At 42.2% G+C, this 19,024-nt stretch overlaps 1 protein-coding gene across 9 annotated transcripts in view; it reads right to left on the bottom strand.

The window, feature by feature from the left end:
• uvssa (UV-stimulated scaffold protein A) overlaps window positions 1-19,024 on the bottom strand; it is a 70,612-nt gene that overhangs the window by 27,720 nt on the left and 23,868 nt on the right. For 7 of the 9 annotated variants that reach the window (XR_013328763.1, XR_013328764.1, XR_013328762.1 and 4 more), the window contains exons 6-9: window positions 16,673-17,131; window positions 9,877-9,986; window positions 6,706-6,834; window positions 1,949-2,026 (exon numbers count right to left, since the gene is read on the bottom strand). Coding sequence is in view for 6 of the 9 variants with exons in the window: in XM_077733311.1 (XP_077589437.1) it covers window positions 1,949-2,026; window positions 6,706-6,834; window positions 9,877-9,986; window positions 16,673-17,131 (776 nt within the window). In the remaining 3 variants the exon portion in view is untranslated. The remainder of the gene's footprint in view (window positions 1-1,948; window positions 2,027-6,705; window positions 6,835-9,876; window positions 9,987-16,672; window positions 17,132-19,024) is intronic. The other 2 variants (XM_077733314.1, XM_077733315.1) reach the window with 2 other exon arrangements.

The following is a 19,024-nucleotide window of genomic DNA, read 5'->3' as shown; positions in this document are numbered from 1 at the left end:
GAGATGAGCCAGGTTCCCTCGAAGCGCTCGTGGAGTTGGCCATACATGAGCAACAGGAGCTGCGGTGGGGCGCTTCAGGCGCGGGCGCCGGGGTTGGGCTTCGACGCTTGCTTCCGGGTTCCCCCGCAGCAACGACGCCACCCCCTCCTGTGATGACGTCAGAGCCTATGCAAATAGGTCGCGCTGGGGTGTCAGAGGAGGAACGCTCACGACGCCGCCGGTACTCTCTGTGTTTCTATTGCGGCGAGGGAGGCCACATCTCGCGGTCATGCCCTGTCCGCCCGGTAAAAGGGAAGGCTCACCATTAGTTAGGCAGGTCATGGTGAGCCTGGCCATTGGGGGATCCTCCCATCGTTGTATCCTGCCAGCATCCCTTTACTGGGGGGAGGGATTCTTGACACGACGGCTTTGGTCGACTGCGGTGCGTACGAGAGCTTCATCGACCGCTCCGTGGTTGCCGAACTAGGAATTGGGACCCGGACTATCGAGAGGCCCCTTAAGATTACTACACTAGACGGGCGTACCATTGGCAGAGCGGAACAATGCACCGACCCCGTTCTACTCCGCTTGTCCGGAAACCATCAGGAGATGGCATGTTTCTACGTCTTGGACTGCCCGGAGGCGACTATTGTGCTGGGCCTCCCCTGGCTAAGACAGCACAACCCGGTGATCGACTGGGAGGAGCCCAAGGTGGTGTCCTGGAGTCCTGTATGCCATGCCAACTGCCTCCAGGCAGCCTATTTGCCCCCGTTCATCATGCCCTTTGGTCTTCGCAATGCCCCGGGAGTGTTCCAATCACTGATAAATGATGTCCTCCGGGACATGCTTGACCGTTTTGTTTGGATTTATCTTGACGACATTTAGATTTTTTCTAACAGCCTGGAGGAGCACGTGCAGCACGTGCGCTTAGTGCTGCAACGCCTTTTGGAGAACCTTCTCTTCGCCAAGGCTGAGAAATGTGAGTTCCACGTCTCGGAGACCACCTTTCTGGGGTTCGTGGTGGCTGCCGAGGAGATGCGGATGGACACCAGTAAAGTGGAGGCGGTGACCCAGTGGCTCAGGCCAAAGGGTAGATGGGAGCTACAACGTTTTTGGGGGTTCGCTAACTTCTATAGACGCTTCATTAGAAATTATAGCCGAGTCGCTGCCCCCTCACAACGCTAACTTCCACCAAACTCCCTTTCTGTTGGTCGGAAGCGGCAGAGGCGGCATTTTGTGACCTCAAGTCCCGTTTTACCACCGCTCCCGTCCTCGCCCACCCTGATCCCAAGTTACAGTTTCAGGTAGAGGTTGACGCCTCAGAGGTGGGCGTCAGTGCCGCCCTCTCCCAGCGCGGGCAAGCGGATGGGAAAGTGCACCCCTGTGCTTTCTTTTCCCGTAGGTTGTCCCCAGCCGAACGTAATTACGGCATTGGGGACAGGGAACTGCTCGCCGTTAAGTTGGCCTTAGAGGAATGGAGACACCACCTGGAAGGGGCTAGCTTACCATTCGTTGTGCTGACTTATCATAAGAACCTGGAGTACCTCAGGTCGGCCCGGAGGTTAAACCCCCGCCAGGCCAGATGGACCATGTTTTTTAATAGGTTTGATTTTACCTCGACTTATATCCCAGGCTCCAGGAACGGGAAGTCTGATGCCCTGTCCCGCGTTTTTCAGTCCCCTGACTCGAGGGAGGAGTCCCCGACAATTTTACCCCCCTCCTGCATAGTGGCCAGTATGGGAATGGGGTTGGAGGCGGAGGTGTTGAGGGCCCAGTCAAGGGAGGAATTTTCTCTCAACTGCATTAGGGTTTTCGCCCCTTTCTGGTTGGCGAAACCCTAGTTTCATGTGATTTGTGAATAATTTTATTTAAAAGTAGCGTCGGTAACGAACAAAGTTTCGATATTTTTACAGTCACCGTGCACCGTATTTCAAAATCCATGGCCGAAAAAAGAGGTAAGATTTCTTACCATTTGATTGGCCATATGGTGAATGTGTGAGTGTTTGGTGTCGATGCTGTGGCTCCGAACCTCCCAGGAAAAAAGTATCTGGTTGAAAAAGGTAGGAGGCGAAAAATCACTTGCACAAAGACAAAAATTCTTCATGTTTTATATTAAATAAAGGACTCAGTTACGCCTAAAAATAGACTGTGGTTTCAAGTCAATATTTTTATTTGATATTCAGTTGGAAATACCTATGAGCATTAAAACAAGTCTGTGTTTGGGAATATCTGTCAAAAGAGTCTCTATTAGGCTCTATGAACAATTCATGATAGGTTGTTGTTAGGGTTATTGGTCTTACATAATCATATATTTGAATTTATCATTGAAAAAGTCATTTTTAGTATATCTGCTTGCAACCGTGATAAACAACGGGAAGGTGGCTCCTCTCTCCAGCTGGACTTCTCATGACTATTCTTCACGGACCTTTAATTGTTTTGAGAAACTTCTAGAAACATCGACTTCTAAAAGTGTGGTTCACACCGCTCCCGTGGGAAGATCCAGAAGACTTTTATTTGTTTTGACTTCTGACAGTGTTGTCCACATCGCTCCCTTGGGAAGATTCGGCAGACCTTCAATTGTTTTGAGAACTGAGATGCATGTAGTAAATCTGATGTAATAAGCAGCAAGAAAGATGCCTCAAACACCAGAATGATCTGGGACGGAGACGAGTCAGGATCGATTCTCTCTTGCAAAACACCGGTTAATAATCAGATGTCTGTTTTATTAAATGCGTGCATTTGGGAATACCTATTGGTGAACCTACCATTTTTGGTCCTACAAACCTGGGAGTCAACATCCATTATTATATACATTATTGCTGATAGGGCAGAAAAAGGGGGTGGAGCTACCAAGAAGCTCCACTGGGGATAGTGGTTTACACCTGTGATGAAAATGTATGGGCCACTGATGTATGGGTAAACAACCCAAATTAATAGACTAGTGATTAGTGCATCGACCTGACGGTTCTAAAATCTACTAATGAAAGCGGGTTGGATCCAGACCTTCCAGAGTGTGGGGTATTCCTGGCGTCCTCGAGAATTCGTGGGTTTTCTCCGGATACTCCAGTTTACTCCCACAAAACGAAATTATAGATGCTAGACTGGTTGAACACTCTAAATTCCCCTGATTATGAGTGTGAGCGTGGATGATGGTCTGTCTTTTTGTGTTTTTGATTGGCTGGCCACCGAGATATCTATCAATAAAATATCAAGGTGGAAAAGAATTTGGAAATTTGGAGATGATTTCTCAAATCGCCAATAAGGCATGGGGATGGCGTGACAGATTGGTACAAAAACAAAGAGAAAGAAAAAAAGTTTTTTCACAAAAATGAAATTTTTGACGGGAATGCAGCAGCAGTACTCCACATTTGAAACTCAATGTGGAGAAACAAATAATCTGCTGATCTGAATGGGACATTTGGGAGCACTGAGGAAGAACAAAGTAAAAAAAATCTAATTGGGACCTCAGTTTACCTAGCTTGAGTCATGGAAAGTCCTATGTCTCGACAGGGGGGATGGTAGCCTTGGTACAACGACACTACAAAACGTATGGTTTTAATCTATATGCAACCAATTTTTTTGCAGAGCATGTTAGACTTGCTCGACATAACCCCCAAGGGGCTGTACGGTCAAAATGCGGGCAATTCCCAAAAGCTACACATCAATTTAAAAAGATACATATGGATTTTATTGAATTAGGTAAGAGTAAAGGTAAAAAATACTGCTTAGTGATTGTCGATGCCTTTTTAAAATGGGTTGAGATTTTCCCAACAAAAAACAGATGCGTTAACTGTAGCCAAGGCACTATGTAAGGATATCATTCCACGATATGGAATCCCAGAAAGCATCTATAGCGACAATGGCACCCATTTTGTTAATAGAATAATTGAAAGAATTGGCACAAGGTTCCATATTTCGTTGCAAAATCATTGCGCCTACCATCCGCAATCGGGGAGCCTTGTCGAACGGATGAATGGAAACTATAAATAATAGACTAAAAAAATGCATGGAAGAAACAAAAAGGTCATGGACAAAATGTATTGATTTAGTAAAATTATATATTACCATCACACTGTTTGGTAGACCCTACAAATTGCCATTATTCACCACACAATGGGAATTGGATGATGAGGCAAATATAACTGACTACATGAAATCTTTAGAAAAACACATCCAACTCAAGTTACCAGAGGGAGATTGTGCTTCTCAACAGAAAATGGACAGAGCGACGGTGATTCCTGGAGACTGGGTGCTGATATGCAGCATAAAAAAAAGAAACATTGGAGCGACGCGAAGTGGGGGGTCCATATCAAGTGTTGCTAACCACACCAACAGCTAACAAAATACGAATTCTCTATGACAAAGAACATCCTGTCAATAATCATAATCTATGTCTTTAACACGTCTCAGTGACCGTTGTACCTTTTTCATGACATCAATGCTGAAACTTAATAAAAGCACGACTTGTGACTTGGGAAGGGAGAGAGTTCCGCGGAGTCGAGCGTGTGTCAACTTCTCACGTCTCCCAGCTTTCCCAACCGCGGTTGTATTAAAACGTAGCGCAGTCTCCTGCCTCGTTTTTCCTTTGTGCACGGTGAGGACCTATGGTGATCTGTAACTTCAGACCCAACATGCCATTGAGAGCTTTGTTGGAATAACAACCGATGGAGCCCCATCAATGACAGATAGGAAGAATAGACTGGTAGCACTTGTTAAAAAAAACTGTCAGAGGAGGGTGTGGAGGAGGCCATAGCTCTGCACTGCATTTTCCATCAGCAGGCCCTTTGAAGCAGATTGCCAGTTTGACAATTTGATGTCTGTCATGAAATGCATCAAGCAAATCAGATTCAGGGGCATTAAGCACAGAAGGTTCTGTGCTTTTTTTTAGAGGAAATTAAGTCAGAATATGGGGATGTGCTCTACTTCACTGAGGTATGTTGGCTCAGCAGGGGAAACGTGTTGAAGAGATTTTTTTAGTTGAGAGCAGAAGTAAAAGACTTCATGGAGATAGACGGATTTGCTGTTCCTGTGCTAAGTGATCCCAAATGGCTCATTTTCTTGTTGATATCACACATGAGCTTAATGTACTGAATAAGAAGCTACAAGGCCAGGGGCAACTTGACAGTGCTGCCTATGACAACGTGAGCGCTGCCAGGTCTCTAGCAGCGAGAAGTAGGCAAGAGAAGCTGTGTTCAGAATATTTTATGTTCAATGTTCATTCAAGTTCAGAAAGTTAAAGGTGAAAAAGCTGTTAATACAGACATTTGAAACGGAATAAAAATAATTACTTTTCTCTACTTAGCCACCCAGTGTATATCTACTGTAGGTTCATTATTATTATTAAATTTTTTTATGACTAATTGATTTATTTGCAAGAGGTAGAGTCTGGGTGAGACTGTTCTGCATTTATCTGATGCGGCCCAGTCTCACCTAGACTCTACCTCTTGCGGGCCCCAGGTAAATTGAGTTTGAGACCCCTGGTTTAAGTGGTTTGCGGGATTTTTTGCTAAACCTGTGCATGGCATATCAGTGCATGATTTGGAATACCAAAGAAGCATCGACTAATAATGATAATAGCACCCTAATTGTGTTAACAAAATAATTGACGGGATTGGCAAAAGGTTCCATATTTTGTTATGACATTTTTGCGCCTACATAACGAGTTCATCCGGACAACAACACGTGAAAATCCTATATGGTAGACCATATAGATCGCCATTATTCACTGCAGGATTGGCTGGAGGATGAGGCTAATCTGGCTGACTACATAAAAAAAAACTTTGAGGAAACGCATTGAATTTGTAGTGTTTCGGTCTTTCTCGTCTTAAGAGGTCTTCGGAGCCATTATTTGTCTGACCCCTCACCTCAAACCAGTTTTCCATGGGTGACCCAACGAGGGGCACACGGCCCCAGAATACATAGCTCCCAAGATCACTAGTAAACACAACCCTACCAACATGACAAGGACAATTACATTTAATTCTTAATATTTTATTAAGAACATTTTTTTATATTATTGTGATTTGATTCTTGTAATTTAAGTTTTTTTATGTGATTCAAGAAGGCGGGAGAGAGGCCTGATCATATCAAATGGTTGCATAAGGCAATATTATGGCTACTACAGCCATGCTAAACACTTCACATTATGGGCATTGGTGACTGCAAACAACTTTTGATGTTCCTACCAAGGACATTAGAAAACTTGTGATATTCCTAAGTCTTGCATCATACGGTTCGGGTCGTGTGTCTGATCATTGCTGTACACTATATAAATCTTGTCACAACTGAAGTTCGGGAGTCCAGAATAAATCTCCTGAAGTGCCAGACTGCTCTGATGTCTTTCTTCAACAGTATGCAAAAACAATTGACTATGCTTGCTCCATGTAAAAACCATTATTCAGGCATGTTGATTTTTCCTAAATTCTTCCAAAAGTATAAAATATTACTGGTAGAGATATAAATACAAGACCAAACGGTTATGAACATTGATGAAATTATCTATGAATAAAATGTTCTTAACAAAAAACCTGGACCTAAATTATACATTGTATTCTAATTCAATTGTTTTAGGGTTTTCAAGGGCATGCCGGAAACCTTATATACATTAATTGAAAGAAGATAAAATTCACAAAAACAAGATGCACAGTAATATAAATGTACTCTGCCCCGAAACAAACAGAACAACCCAATTATCTAAGTGCTGTATACAGAACGAGCTTAACTTACCATTTTTTTAATGCCACTCTTGAATTTGATGTTCAACTGACTGAATTTTTGTGAAGACGATTCTAGGGACCTTTTTAGCTCCAGAGCTCTAGTCAAAAAATCCAGTTCACCTCCGGACCTGGTGAAAATCTATGGACACAGAAACGCATTAACTTATTACTTTACTCTTTCAAGAATGAATTATGGACCTCATAATATTCCATATAATCCCAGCTTTTTCCATAAAACACAACATGAAAAGGCAAAACCTGGGTTTTCCAAATCAGTCCTCAATGGCTGCTGTGCATCCTGGCTTTTTGTTCCAAGAAGTCCAGCAGACAGTTTAATCGTTTAGGTTTCTTCTAAATTAATCAGCACCTGACTGCAAATCTCTAATAATCATCAATTTGGTTACGCTTATAAAACACTAGAGTGGTGAAAATTTGTTATCTTGTTTGACTGGACTGAAATCTTTCACCTATTATGCCCTTTCATGCTATAGTTTGGAGATCTCTAGGTCATTGTTTCCCAACAGTTTTGGCACTGTAGCACATTTTTTGACAAACAATCCAGACAGTCCACCATCTGAAAATCTCCTAATTGAAAACTCTGCCACCAGGATTTACAATAATGTCCTTTTGAATATTTTTGTTTTAACAGGAATGAGAGAAAACACCAAAAAAGTACATCAATTTAAACTTTTTCACACCGAATTTACGTCAACAAAGTGGAAGACACCGACATCCTGCACTCGGAAAAAATCACTTTGTTGCAGTAGCAAGAAGGTGAAAACAAAGGCACAAGGTACATATAAAAAATTATAAATACTTTAAATACTGTACTCACAGGGATTTTTTCCTCTCTGCTTGATATAAACAAAAAAACAGATTAATTGGAGTTTTAGACCAATTCCTGCTGCATAGTTCAGACCTTAAAGGGGAGCCCCATTTCAGCAAGATATAGTGGCTTTGCCTTTGAGATGAAAGAGTTTATGAAGGCTATTGTGATCCAGGAATTCCGGTTCCTCATCCAGTAGTTGGTGGTTCAAAACTTGCTCCAGAAGATAACCAACAATTCTCTTGAATGATTCATACATTCATTAATTTTCTGAACCGCTTTATCCTCACTAGGCTCATTGGGGGTGCTGGAGCCTAGCCCAGCTAACTTCGGGCCAGAGGCAGGGGACACCCTGTATTGGTGGCCAGCCGATCGTAGGACACAAGCAGATGGACAACCATTCACGCAGAAGCGTTTAAAAATCTCTATATTGCTGCCTTGGTGGGGTTACTTATGTTGGACGTTATTGAATGTCAAGAGCGGCTCTTGTGCATTTGCTTCCTGTAGTGTGCCACCTTACTCTCCAGCTTGTCAGCTTTGATTGCGCATTCTCTCAGCGCATCCAGTTCATCGCGGTCGGCGAGGGCTAAAGGGCCTCTACGAGCAGCTTCAAATTCTCCTGCTGGAGCCCCTTAATTTCTCCCTCCATGTTTTCCTGCTCGTGTCTGATGTCCAGCAGTTGTTCATTCCTCTCTTGTAGCTCTTGTCTAAGTCGTCTGATCGTTGCCTTTGAATCGGCAAGTTCCAACATCAGGTGTTGCTGAGTTCCAACCTGCTGCTGTTGCATGCCGGGAGGATTGACGATGGACAGTGGACTGGATGTGCCACGAAGCACAGAAACCACACCTTCCCTTTCCTGAGTTAGGTCCGCTATAGTCTCTTCTTTTGGTATTGTGTTGATTGACGCAGCAGCTGTCTAATTTGCATTTGACACTGAACAACACACCTGTAAGGAAGGCACAGTCGAAGAGGGCATTTCCTTGTTCATGGTTGACACTCATCCCACAGGGCCAACCACCAGCCGTTTAAAAGGGGCTTGTGTTAGTGGTCTGACACCTCAGATTCTCCACTCCCACAATGATAACAGTGTGTGCACTGCACATCTAGCCCTCCTTGCTGACAAGCAAAACACCTCCTTCGGACATAAGCAGGGCGGGTAGTGTTCCAGTGGGGTGCTGGGGGCTGACTATAGTGTCTCTTTGATCTGAGTTAATTCTGCACTGAGATCTTTAAGAGAAGCAACACTTGTCTTAAGTTTAGTCAACTCCGCTAGTACCGCAGGGGACACTTTTGGTTTTTCTTCTACAGGGCAATTGGTAGGTCGTAGGTCTTCTCACTGTACCTTGCTAACATGTGTCACTGCCTGTAGGGTACTAAACTTATTTTTATTTCTGCTTTCCGTTTCATTCCTTTTGACTTCATACTTCATTTCTGATATTTTATCTTTCAGTTCCCACAATTCAGACATGCATTCATCCTCTAGTTCCTCTAATTCTTTTCTTTCTAGGTACTCCATAATGTGAGTCACTAATGATATACGCGATTTCCGTTTAAAACTTCCTTATATGTTGAGAAAATCACATATTTCCAGTAGGCTATCTTCCGTCAGGTTGCGCAATGTTCCTACCAGATCTTCAAGCAACTGTTCCATTTTGTCGAATAGTGTAGGAGTTCTGTCTTTACTGTCCCTCTGATGAACTCGTATTTGCCTCAGTTGACAAGTACTCAACCGCCAACTTCCAGTTCTTCTCAAACAGCAACACCTCTCATCACTGCCTGGTTTGTAGTGTTTGGGGGGATTTAGCTGGCTCAGAATACAGTGAGCAGGTCATAGAAACTGGACATCTGAACAGCAATCCCAACGGTGTCTCCAAATGTTGCACCCTGCATTTTATCTTGAAACACATTACTGTTATGACAAAAAATCTGTGTTTCAAGCTATGTGCAACAAGACATCAATAATCGAACACTGACATACACTTTAACACGTCACACTTGCTATGTGGATCAAGGCATCAACAATTGAACATCGACACACATCCAATCCTAACCAGCCACACAACCTCAACACGCGATCGCTAATAAATCAAACCCTCTAGCATGTCGCACAAGCTCAGTCCCAGAACGCATTAAACTCATATCTCAAATTGTCTGTCAGCTGCCTTGATTTTGAAATAAAACAAAACAAAGATATTATCGGGAATGCTGTATTATGTTCTTCACAGAGACCTGGCTGAATGGACTAACACTGGACTCTCTCGTCTCCTTGGAAAGGTGGGGGACTAGCTGTTTTTATTAATAGCAGATGGCGTAGCCCCAAGCATATTACGGTGACTTGACTGTGTATGTACAAACCTGAACCCAATAACGCACAGCTGGTAGATGCTTCGTTATTAGTAGTCTTTGAAGATCTATCAATGTAGAAATTACAGCTTCATTATCATCCGTCTCCTCAACGTGAAAACCTGTGTAAATCATCAAAACATTTACATTATGGAATGGATCATTTTATGGATAAGCCAAAAAAAAACATTAAACTCAAAGTACGAATATATTGGCATTTAACATGGAGATACCAGGGTGCACAAACCGTTGTATGCTACCGGATACCTTTGGATGTATTGAATACAAGCAGGGGCACCGGCTTTGCCAGTCCCATCTGCTTGTTGAGAACCAAAATACAATTGTTGCGCTATTAAAAAAAGTGAGTTTACAGGTGAAGAAATTAAATCACTCGTCTATTAGAATCCAAAAGCCGTTTCTGGCCACCATAAAAATATTCAAGTCTCTACGTTGCATGGTTTGGACAAACATAGAGAAATAATCTTAACATACAAACACCCGTTAATCACGTTTGATAAGGATTATAGATTAATTGATTATTGTTACTAGCACTTAATACATTCAATAGCTCCCAAGCAATTTTACATATTGGCCCCAAATTTACAGAAAATATAGCTAATTACCTTCTCTTTAACGAACTCATTTTTGTTTTTCAATAACACGCTCCACTTATTAATTGATAATTCATTATTGTTATTAGAACCTGATATCTTCAATAGCTCCCAAGCCGATAGACATATTGACACCAAAATTACATAGACGATAAGTACCTTGTGTTTAACGAACACCTTCTGGTTTTTCAATAACACATTTCATTTATTAAATATTAATGTATTACTATTATTACCACCTAATACCATTAATAGCTCAAGAGAGCAGCAAGTTAACATATTTCAGGTCAGGCATACTTATAAATAATACTTGCTAATGCCTTAGCTTGAGTTTACACATCTAGAGAAGGTAAGGAAATTCAATCATTCATTTTTAGGACATCTTGAAGAATTTTAAAGTAATCATCCTTCATTATCCTTATTACTCTCCGTAAATCACCAGATCCATTGGCAGCAAAACAGCCCCACAGTATAATACTACCACCACCATTCTTGATGGTAGGCAGGGTGTACTTGGGGTTAAAGCAGGGGTCTCAAACCCGCAGCTCATGGGCCACGTGCGGCCCACAGGATGATTTGCGGGCCACGTCTTAACATATGTGCGGCCAGCAAGATTGATGTGAATGACGCTTGTTGTGTTCGGGGCTGAATGAACCAATCACGGTGAGCTATACGGCTATGGAGGGCGGGACATCGGCCGGACTGTCCAGTGCTTGGCTCACTCATTCATTCCTCCAATCAGCTGGGTGTTGGAGAAGCTGTGAAGCCAATCACTCCGCTCAGAGCGCACAGTCCTCCGCTGCTCTCAGCATAGAAGTGAATGAGGCGCTATGATCCCTGATCCAGCCTGTCTTATTCTCCGCGAGCGAAGCTGAAACTTCACAGTAAGTGCTTTAACATGACACTTGAAAAAATTCGGAAAACTGACGTAATCCAATACGATCAGAGAGCAAAAGTGCGCATGCGCCACAGACCCGAGTGTCTGAAAGTTAAAGTTCAACTGGAGACTCATTCCAAGTGGAAACACATATTACAGAGCCCCGGAGATGTCTCTTTCGAAGCCTGCTGTGAAAGGAAAGGTCGATGATGAGCAGAGAAAGTTTCAACAAAAGTGGGGAGTGCAATATTTCTTTGTTGAGAACAGGGGCACCCCAATGTGACTCATTTGCAATTAAAAAGTTGCGGTGCATAAGGAATACAATTTGTAACGTCATTATACTACGAGACATGCAGAGGGGTACGAAAAATACCAGGGAGATGAGAGAGCCAACCAGGTTGCGAGTCTTAAAACAAGTCTTCTGAGGCAACAGGATTTCTTCAAGAAGGCTACCAAAGAAAGTAATGCAGCAGTCGAAGCTAGCTACGCCGTTTGTGAGCTGATTGCTAAAGCAAAAAATCCATTCACAGAAGGTGAATTTATCAAAAAGTGCATATTACAGGGTGCACATATTGTCTGTCCAGAAAAAAAAGTCGGTTCAACCACACCAGCCTTTCTGCCAACACCGTGGTAGAGCGCATTTCTGACCTGTCAAGTGACATTTATGATCAACTTATGAGAAAGCGCAATGTTTCAGTGTATATTCAGTGGCTCTTGGAGACCATAGACATCACAGACACTGCCCAGCTCGCAATATATGTCCGTGGTGTTGATGACAATTTTGAAGTGTTGGAGGAGTTGCTCACAATAATTCCAATGCATGGCCAGACCACCGCTAAGGAATTATTTCACAAGCTGTGTGATGCCATTCAGAATGCCGGTTTGTCATGGAAGATCTTTGATGGAATGACAACTGATGGAGCCCCATCAATGATTGGGAGGAAGAATGGGCCATGTGCCTTTTTGGGAGCACATATTTGTGTGAGAAGCTCTTCTCCACCATGAACTTCAATAAGTCCAAGTATAGGTCCAGACCTGATGAGCATCCTCCCTCAAGCCAAATGTGGCTCAGCTATGTGAGAAGAAGCGCTGCCAGGTCTCTAGCAGCAAGAAGTAAGAGAAGTTGTGTCCATAATATTTCATGTTCAATGTTCCATTCAAGTTCAGAAAGTTAAAATTAAAAGAGCTGTTAATACAGACTTTTGAAACTTTTGAATAAAAATAATTCATTTTCTCTACTTAGCCAGCCCCTGCATATCTACTGTATGCTCATTATTATTTTTTCATTTTTTATTACTGATTGTTTTATTTTTTATTCATCTTTAAGTTAATTTATTTAATTCATTATTTTTCATTAAAAATAAAGATATTTGATAACAGGATGTTTTATCAGCGCTTTTCTTGTGGAAATCCTGATGCGGCCCAGTCTCACCCAGACTCTGCCACTAGCGGCCCCCAGGTCAATTGAGTTTGAGACCCCTGGTCTACACACAGCACTGAGCCACTAGGAGCACCATGGGAATTACGTGAGGATGCTTTTCACTGACTATAGCTCAGCCTTCAACACTATAATACCGGACATTCTGACTAACAATCTCTCCCACCTTGGACTATCCTCTTCCATCTGCTGCTGGATAAAGAACTTCTTAACCAACCGTTCCTAACACAAACTGTTAGACTTGGTCCCCATCTCTCTTCCTCCATTACACGGACCAGACGGAATACCTGGTAAGGTACTCAAAGCTTGTGCTGAACAGCTGGCCGGAGTGTTTACGAACATTTTCAATTGTTCCCTGCTACAAGCCAACCATTGACAGCTTGAAGGATTAAAGGCCTGTTGCACTCACGCCTGTGATCATGAAGTGCTTTGAAAAGTTGGTGGCCTGCCACATCAGGAATACAATCTCTCCCTCAGTCAACCCTCACCAGTTTGCTTATAGAGAAAACAGGTCCACTGATGATGCTATCTCGTGGCTCTACACACAGCACTGAGTCACCTGGAGCACCAAGGGAATCATGTGAGGATGCTTTTCATTGATGATAGCTCAGCCTTTAACACCATAAAGCCGGATATTCTGTAGGACAAACTCTCCCACCTTGGACTATCCTCTTCAATCTGCTCCTCGATAAAGAACTTCTTGACCAACCAACCACAAACTGTTAGACTTCTCTATTCCTCCGTTACACTGAGTTCGGGCTCACCTCAAGACTGTGTACCGAGTCCTCTTCTGTGTTCTCTGTACACATACGACTCTAAACCAACCCACCAATCTAACCCCATCATCAAATTTGCCAGTGACACCACTGTGGTCGGACTCATCTCAAGAGTGGATGAGTCGGCCTACAGAGATGAGGTCAAACTCTCTTTGTGGTGCTCAGCGAACAATCTCACACTGAACACCACGAAAACTAAAGAAATAATCCTGTACTTTGGCAAACACAGCACAGATCTGGCCCCACTCCTCATAAATGGGGTATGTGTACACAGGGTCCAGTTCTTTAAATTCCTGGGGGTCCATGTCACGGATAAGCTCTCCTGGTCTACAAACACTCAACAGTAGTGAATAAGGTCCAGAAATGACTCCATTTCCTCAGGGTACTCAGGAGGAACAACTTGGACACTAAGCTTCTGGTAACCTTCTATAGAGCCACTGTGGAGAGCATTCTGGCATACTGCATCACAGTGTGGTACGCTGGAAGCACTGCAGCAGACAAAATGATACCTTCAGCAGAGCCAGGAATATCATCGGGGACCCATACCACCCTGGTCACGATCTCTTCCAGCTGCTGCCCTCTGGCAGATGCTCTAAGTCCCACCAAGTACAGAAAAATAGGCTTAAGGACAGTTTTTTTCACATCCATCAGGACTCTAAACTTGCTGTAACACGACACGCAATCTTTTCTGTGTAATAACTTTGGGGTTAGGTAATATGAATAGACGTTGGGCGGTGATCTGCCTTCTACTGGCTGACTGAAGGTAAGTGAAAGACAGTGAGAGGTAAGTGATCCGCTCGGGGGGTGATGCGATGTATCCATTCTAGCAGAATGCTAAATTACGAGTCCGAAATTATCACGTATTTGGGTCTGTTGCCGGGAAAACACACCTTGTGGAGAAGCAGTACCAATTTCTTAATACACAGTTTCTGGGTATGATGACAATTAGGCTTTTGTCGAGTCAATGATGATGACAAACCCTATGTCCAATTATTATTATTATTATCACCCAGGTCAAATTGAAAGTATTTGCCGTAAATGGCTGCTTTGATGAACAATCCCATCAAACATTTCCAAGCAGAATCATTTGGAATAAGGTGTTCACCCATTACGCTTGCATTCACGAAAGTGGCACCCATTTCACTATAATTCACTCTGCTGTGACACCACCACCCATTATGGCATGGCTGATGAAAGTAAAGAAGAATAATGAACTTTTCACTATGTCAATAAAAACAGGAACATTATAAGCTTCAGAAAAGTGCTATTGACTGCACACGCTTCCTAATGAAGCCACTGCAAGGGGGCTGTTAACATGCAGATAAGGATCGAAATAGTCGAATGTAAAAAGGAATTGCACCGGCTTGCTTTGGATACATTGTGTTTCCCTTAATTTTGCACTGACTAACAAAAAAACACGGAAAAAAATGCAACGCTCCACCCAGTGATTGTAGATATCTTTACTTGAGGAAAATGCGCTTTTAAAATCTATTGGGGTAGACCTGCCAACTGGCTTAATAATTGTTTGTTCATGTCGAGCTATGTGGCCAAACTGGTTTTACAAGTGTTTGTTAAGACAGTGGAATGTAGGATACGCCAACTAGCTGGCCTTGCAATTGTTTGTTCGCACCACGAATTGCAAGATAGCTAACTAGCTGGCCTTGCAATTGTTTCCTTGTATTGTGGAATATGGCCAACTCGCTTTGGAACTGTTTGTTCGAAACGTGCAATATAAGATAGGCGGCGGCAGTTTGTGTGAGCTATAAAAATATCGTGTTTGCATACAACTTAAACCTGCTAATGTCTAACCATATTAGCTCAAAGTTTTGTTTACATAAACTCTGTCTGACATCACTGTCTTAGAAATAATACTCTGAGTTCCTACATAAAGACTGACCTAGTGTTCATTCTGAGAGAATTGCGAGGAAGGCAGGCTGTGAGAGGTTCACAGCTGTCGGAGCATTCTCCAACCATCCTGCAGTCCAGTAATAAACCTATTTCCTATTTAAATTGATCTCACTCTTTCTTAACCTGCTCCTGAAGTTGTATTTTCAGACCTATCAAATCACAAGCAGCCTCTCGCGGCCTGGCCACCTGGCTCTCATATGATCGTAACTCAAAACTTGTCTCATCACTCAAGGCAAATATTTGCTCAGAATTTTACTGGAATCTCAAATTCCTCATATGTCGGGGCACTCGCATGTGAAGGTAGTACTGTATACATGTAAAGTGACAATAAAAGCATTCAATTTAATTGAATTATTCTTTCATAATCTCTACTCCTTATTTGGACAATTTAGAGTGTTCAACCAGCCTATCAGGCAGAGTACCCAAAGAAAGGCTTGAATCGTCCATTTGTGAACTGTTAGGCAGATGCCCTAACCAGAACTCCCGGGCTGCCCCATATGAATATACTATACTACATATTATACAATACTAAAGCAGACTTCCAGTATTGCATTGCTGAAGAAAAAACAGCACTCGATACCAGAGAATTGAAAGTGGTGAACTCTTATGTGAAAAAACGAATTACTTCTCGTATCAGAACCGGCATTAGACACAAACTATTTATTTTCTTAGTTTTTTCTATTGTTCCTGTTTAAAAGAAATGCATGTTTAAAAAAAGTGTGTTTTATAAGAATTCAGTACTTTGTCTGGAGTAGGTTTGGTATTGTACAAGATCTTAGATGAATTGGAATATGATGATCATGGGGTCATGTCAGTAAAATTACAAGGGTTAAATCAATCAAAGAATTTAAACTATAGTAGTTCCTGAAATCTGTCTATTTCTTTTAACACGCAGGTTAGTAATATCTCTGTGAATAGAGGACATTTTAAAGGCTAAAAATGTTATCAGAACCTCATAAGTGAAACAAAAACTGGTTTATTTCTGTGTGAAAAAGGACCCAAGGAGGTTCAAAAGCAAGAAACTGGACCATGATTTATATCGGAGCTGTACCTACACTGGAAACAGAGGACCCCAGAAATGTTAACTAATGTTAACGAATGTGCAAAAAAATGTGTGTGTGTGTGTATGTGTGTAAAATACACAAAAATAAGAGTTCTGTAATTTTCAAACGTTGCTGTATTGAAAAATTGCACTTACTCAGGTTCAAGTCTAGAGAATAGGTACGAGACATAAGGCCAAAGTGCCGGATAAATGAGTCTCCATGGAGGGGATCTTGCTCTTCTACTTCACACCCTTCGTTTTCATTGTGTTTCATTTTATAACTTTCCAGCTCTACTGTATCATGCCCATCCCTCTTGTTAACTTCTTGATTTTCTCTTCTCTTGCGCTTGTTACTTTTGGTTTTGTTCACCTTCAAATGTTCTGCATTGTCAGTGTAATTTGGGAAGTTATTCCTCACGTTCTTGTTCTCTTGTATCTTATATGTTATGTCATTCACCAAGTTTGTGCTACAGTGAGGATCATCTGACAAACATCCAGTGGTTGTTTTTGTGAATGAATTGGGTGTTTGGATGTTGAAAAGTGAAAACTGAGGGAAAAGCAGCATCAAGCAGGAGTTTAATTCTTTCAATGCCATTTCAATATCTGGGGTGGTTTCTGTAAAAGAGATAATATTTAAATCAGTACTGTAGAAATCTGACTTCTCTAAAACTTCAAGTCGAAAAAGCACAAAAAAGATGCTTACACAAACAGTGCTATTGAAAGAACTGTGTGGATCAATGAATAAAAATACGTATAATATAAGTTGTGAATACTGTGATCCTTCTCTGCTTCACAGCTTCAGTGAATCGTGTTTTTTTATCTTAAGTATAAAACAGTTTATAAAAATGTAAAAATCCACGTTGAAACTCAAGCGGAAAAACGTAAATGAAAAATGGCAGAAGTGTTACGATCGGGGATGAAGAATCCCAAAGCAGGCGAGGGCTGCGAGTCTGGTCTTTTGGAATCTTTATTAGAATCGTCCAAGAGATGTGCAAGCAAAAGAGTGGATAGCATAGGCAAGTCGTTAATCGCAGCAGGAAAGTCGGTAGCCATGAATCCAATCGTGAAGTCCAGAATGGAGGGTACAAGATCGAAGGCAAAGTCGTCCGTGGTCCGTGGTCGTGGGGCAGAGCGTGGTCGTAATCCTGGGAGCAAACAAGAGGTCATAGATAAATAAGGCAGGCAAGGAGAAAACGCGAGAGGGTACCTAACAGTGAACTGTAAAGACGATCCAGCGGCGTGGGTATGTTCCTGTTGGCTTTAAATACTCCTCGCTGGCTAATGAATCACGCTAGGAAGCGCTCGAGTCATTAGGGGCTGGACCTGTGATTGGATAACAGGCGCAACCAGCCACCAGTCTGGTCTGGGGCCAGACAAGAAGTGAGGGCAGCGCTTCTACGGCGCTGAAATGGATGGCACTCAAGGATGGGTGCATATCCAGAAGAATGATGCACTTAATATAACAGAAATAGGCGAGACGGACGTCTGCCTGTTCTTCGGATCCCATGTCGGATCGCGCACAGAAAGACTACGCCGAACCTCTTCCAGCAATGTTTGGAACCACCATTTAATATTCCTTTTAAACCTCCTGCGTTATCGAAGGCAGTGTTTCCAAACCACAGTGCCGCAGCACACTGGTGTGCCGTGAGCAATGGTTAGGTGTGCCGTGGGAAATTGCAAGAAGTCATACAATGTGATATTGAGAGAGAAAAATTAATATGAATATAAGATTAAAATGGAACTATTACAAGGTTCAAATCAAAATATGATGGACGTTAAATTGTAGATTGTACTATTATTTGATTCAAGTTATCAAACAGTAATTTTTTGCTCTTTCTCTTAGTCGAAATGGAAGTTGTCTGGTTTCTAGGGCATCAACTTTTGCCGACGTAAAGTCTGTGTGAGCACAATTTTTTTATGGAATATTAGGAGATTTAAGTAATATTTAGAGAAAAATCATAAAATGATGCGATCAATAACTTTACTTGGTTATTTGCATCAGTCAAACCGGAAGTTGTGCAGGGTCCACAGGCCAAATTTCCGTGACATTAGGTCATTGTGAAAAATTAGATTTTGGAATAATTTTGGATGCGATTTCTGCTGATAAAACTTCGATGAGAATAACTATTATAAATATAGGCGACAAAGATTTTCAGATGGTGGTGTCCCTTGAGATTTTTTTCAATGCAAAAAGTGTGCCTCGGCTCAAAAAAGGTTGGGATACACTGATCTAAGGCATCATGAATTAATCTACCGTTTGTTACATTAGGAAGGAAAAAGCAAACATCCGGTACCCACAAGGAATAAAATCATCATTTTAATATAGAATGCCATAATGAGAGATGATTCCTCTGGATAACAACATGATTAGGAACCAAAGCCATTGTAAAACCCTTTTACAATTGCTCTGTTCCTAGCGAAGACAATGAAGATGAACCTCAGCCTCTTTCCAGTGCCAAGAGTGAGAGAAATCGAAAAACAACGTTGAGTTCCCTGACATGATTGAAC

Source organism: Stigmatopora nigra, chromosome 14, assembly GCF_051989575.1.
Source record: "Stigmatopora nigra isolate UIUO_SnigA chromosome 14, RoL_Snig_1.1, whole genome shotgun sequence".
Classification (NCBI taxonomy): domain Eukaryota; kingdom Metazoa; phylum Chordata; class Actinopteri; order Syngnathiformes; family Syngnathidae; genus Stigmatopora; species Stigmatopora nigra.
Note: the sequence above shows the minus strand (reverse complement) of the source record. Positions and strands in the feature narration are given on the sequence as shown.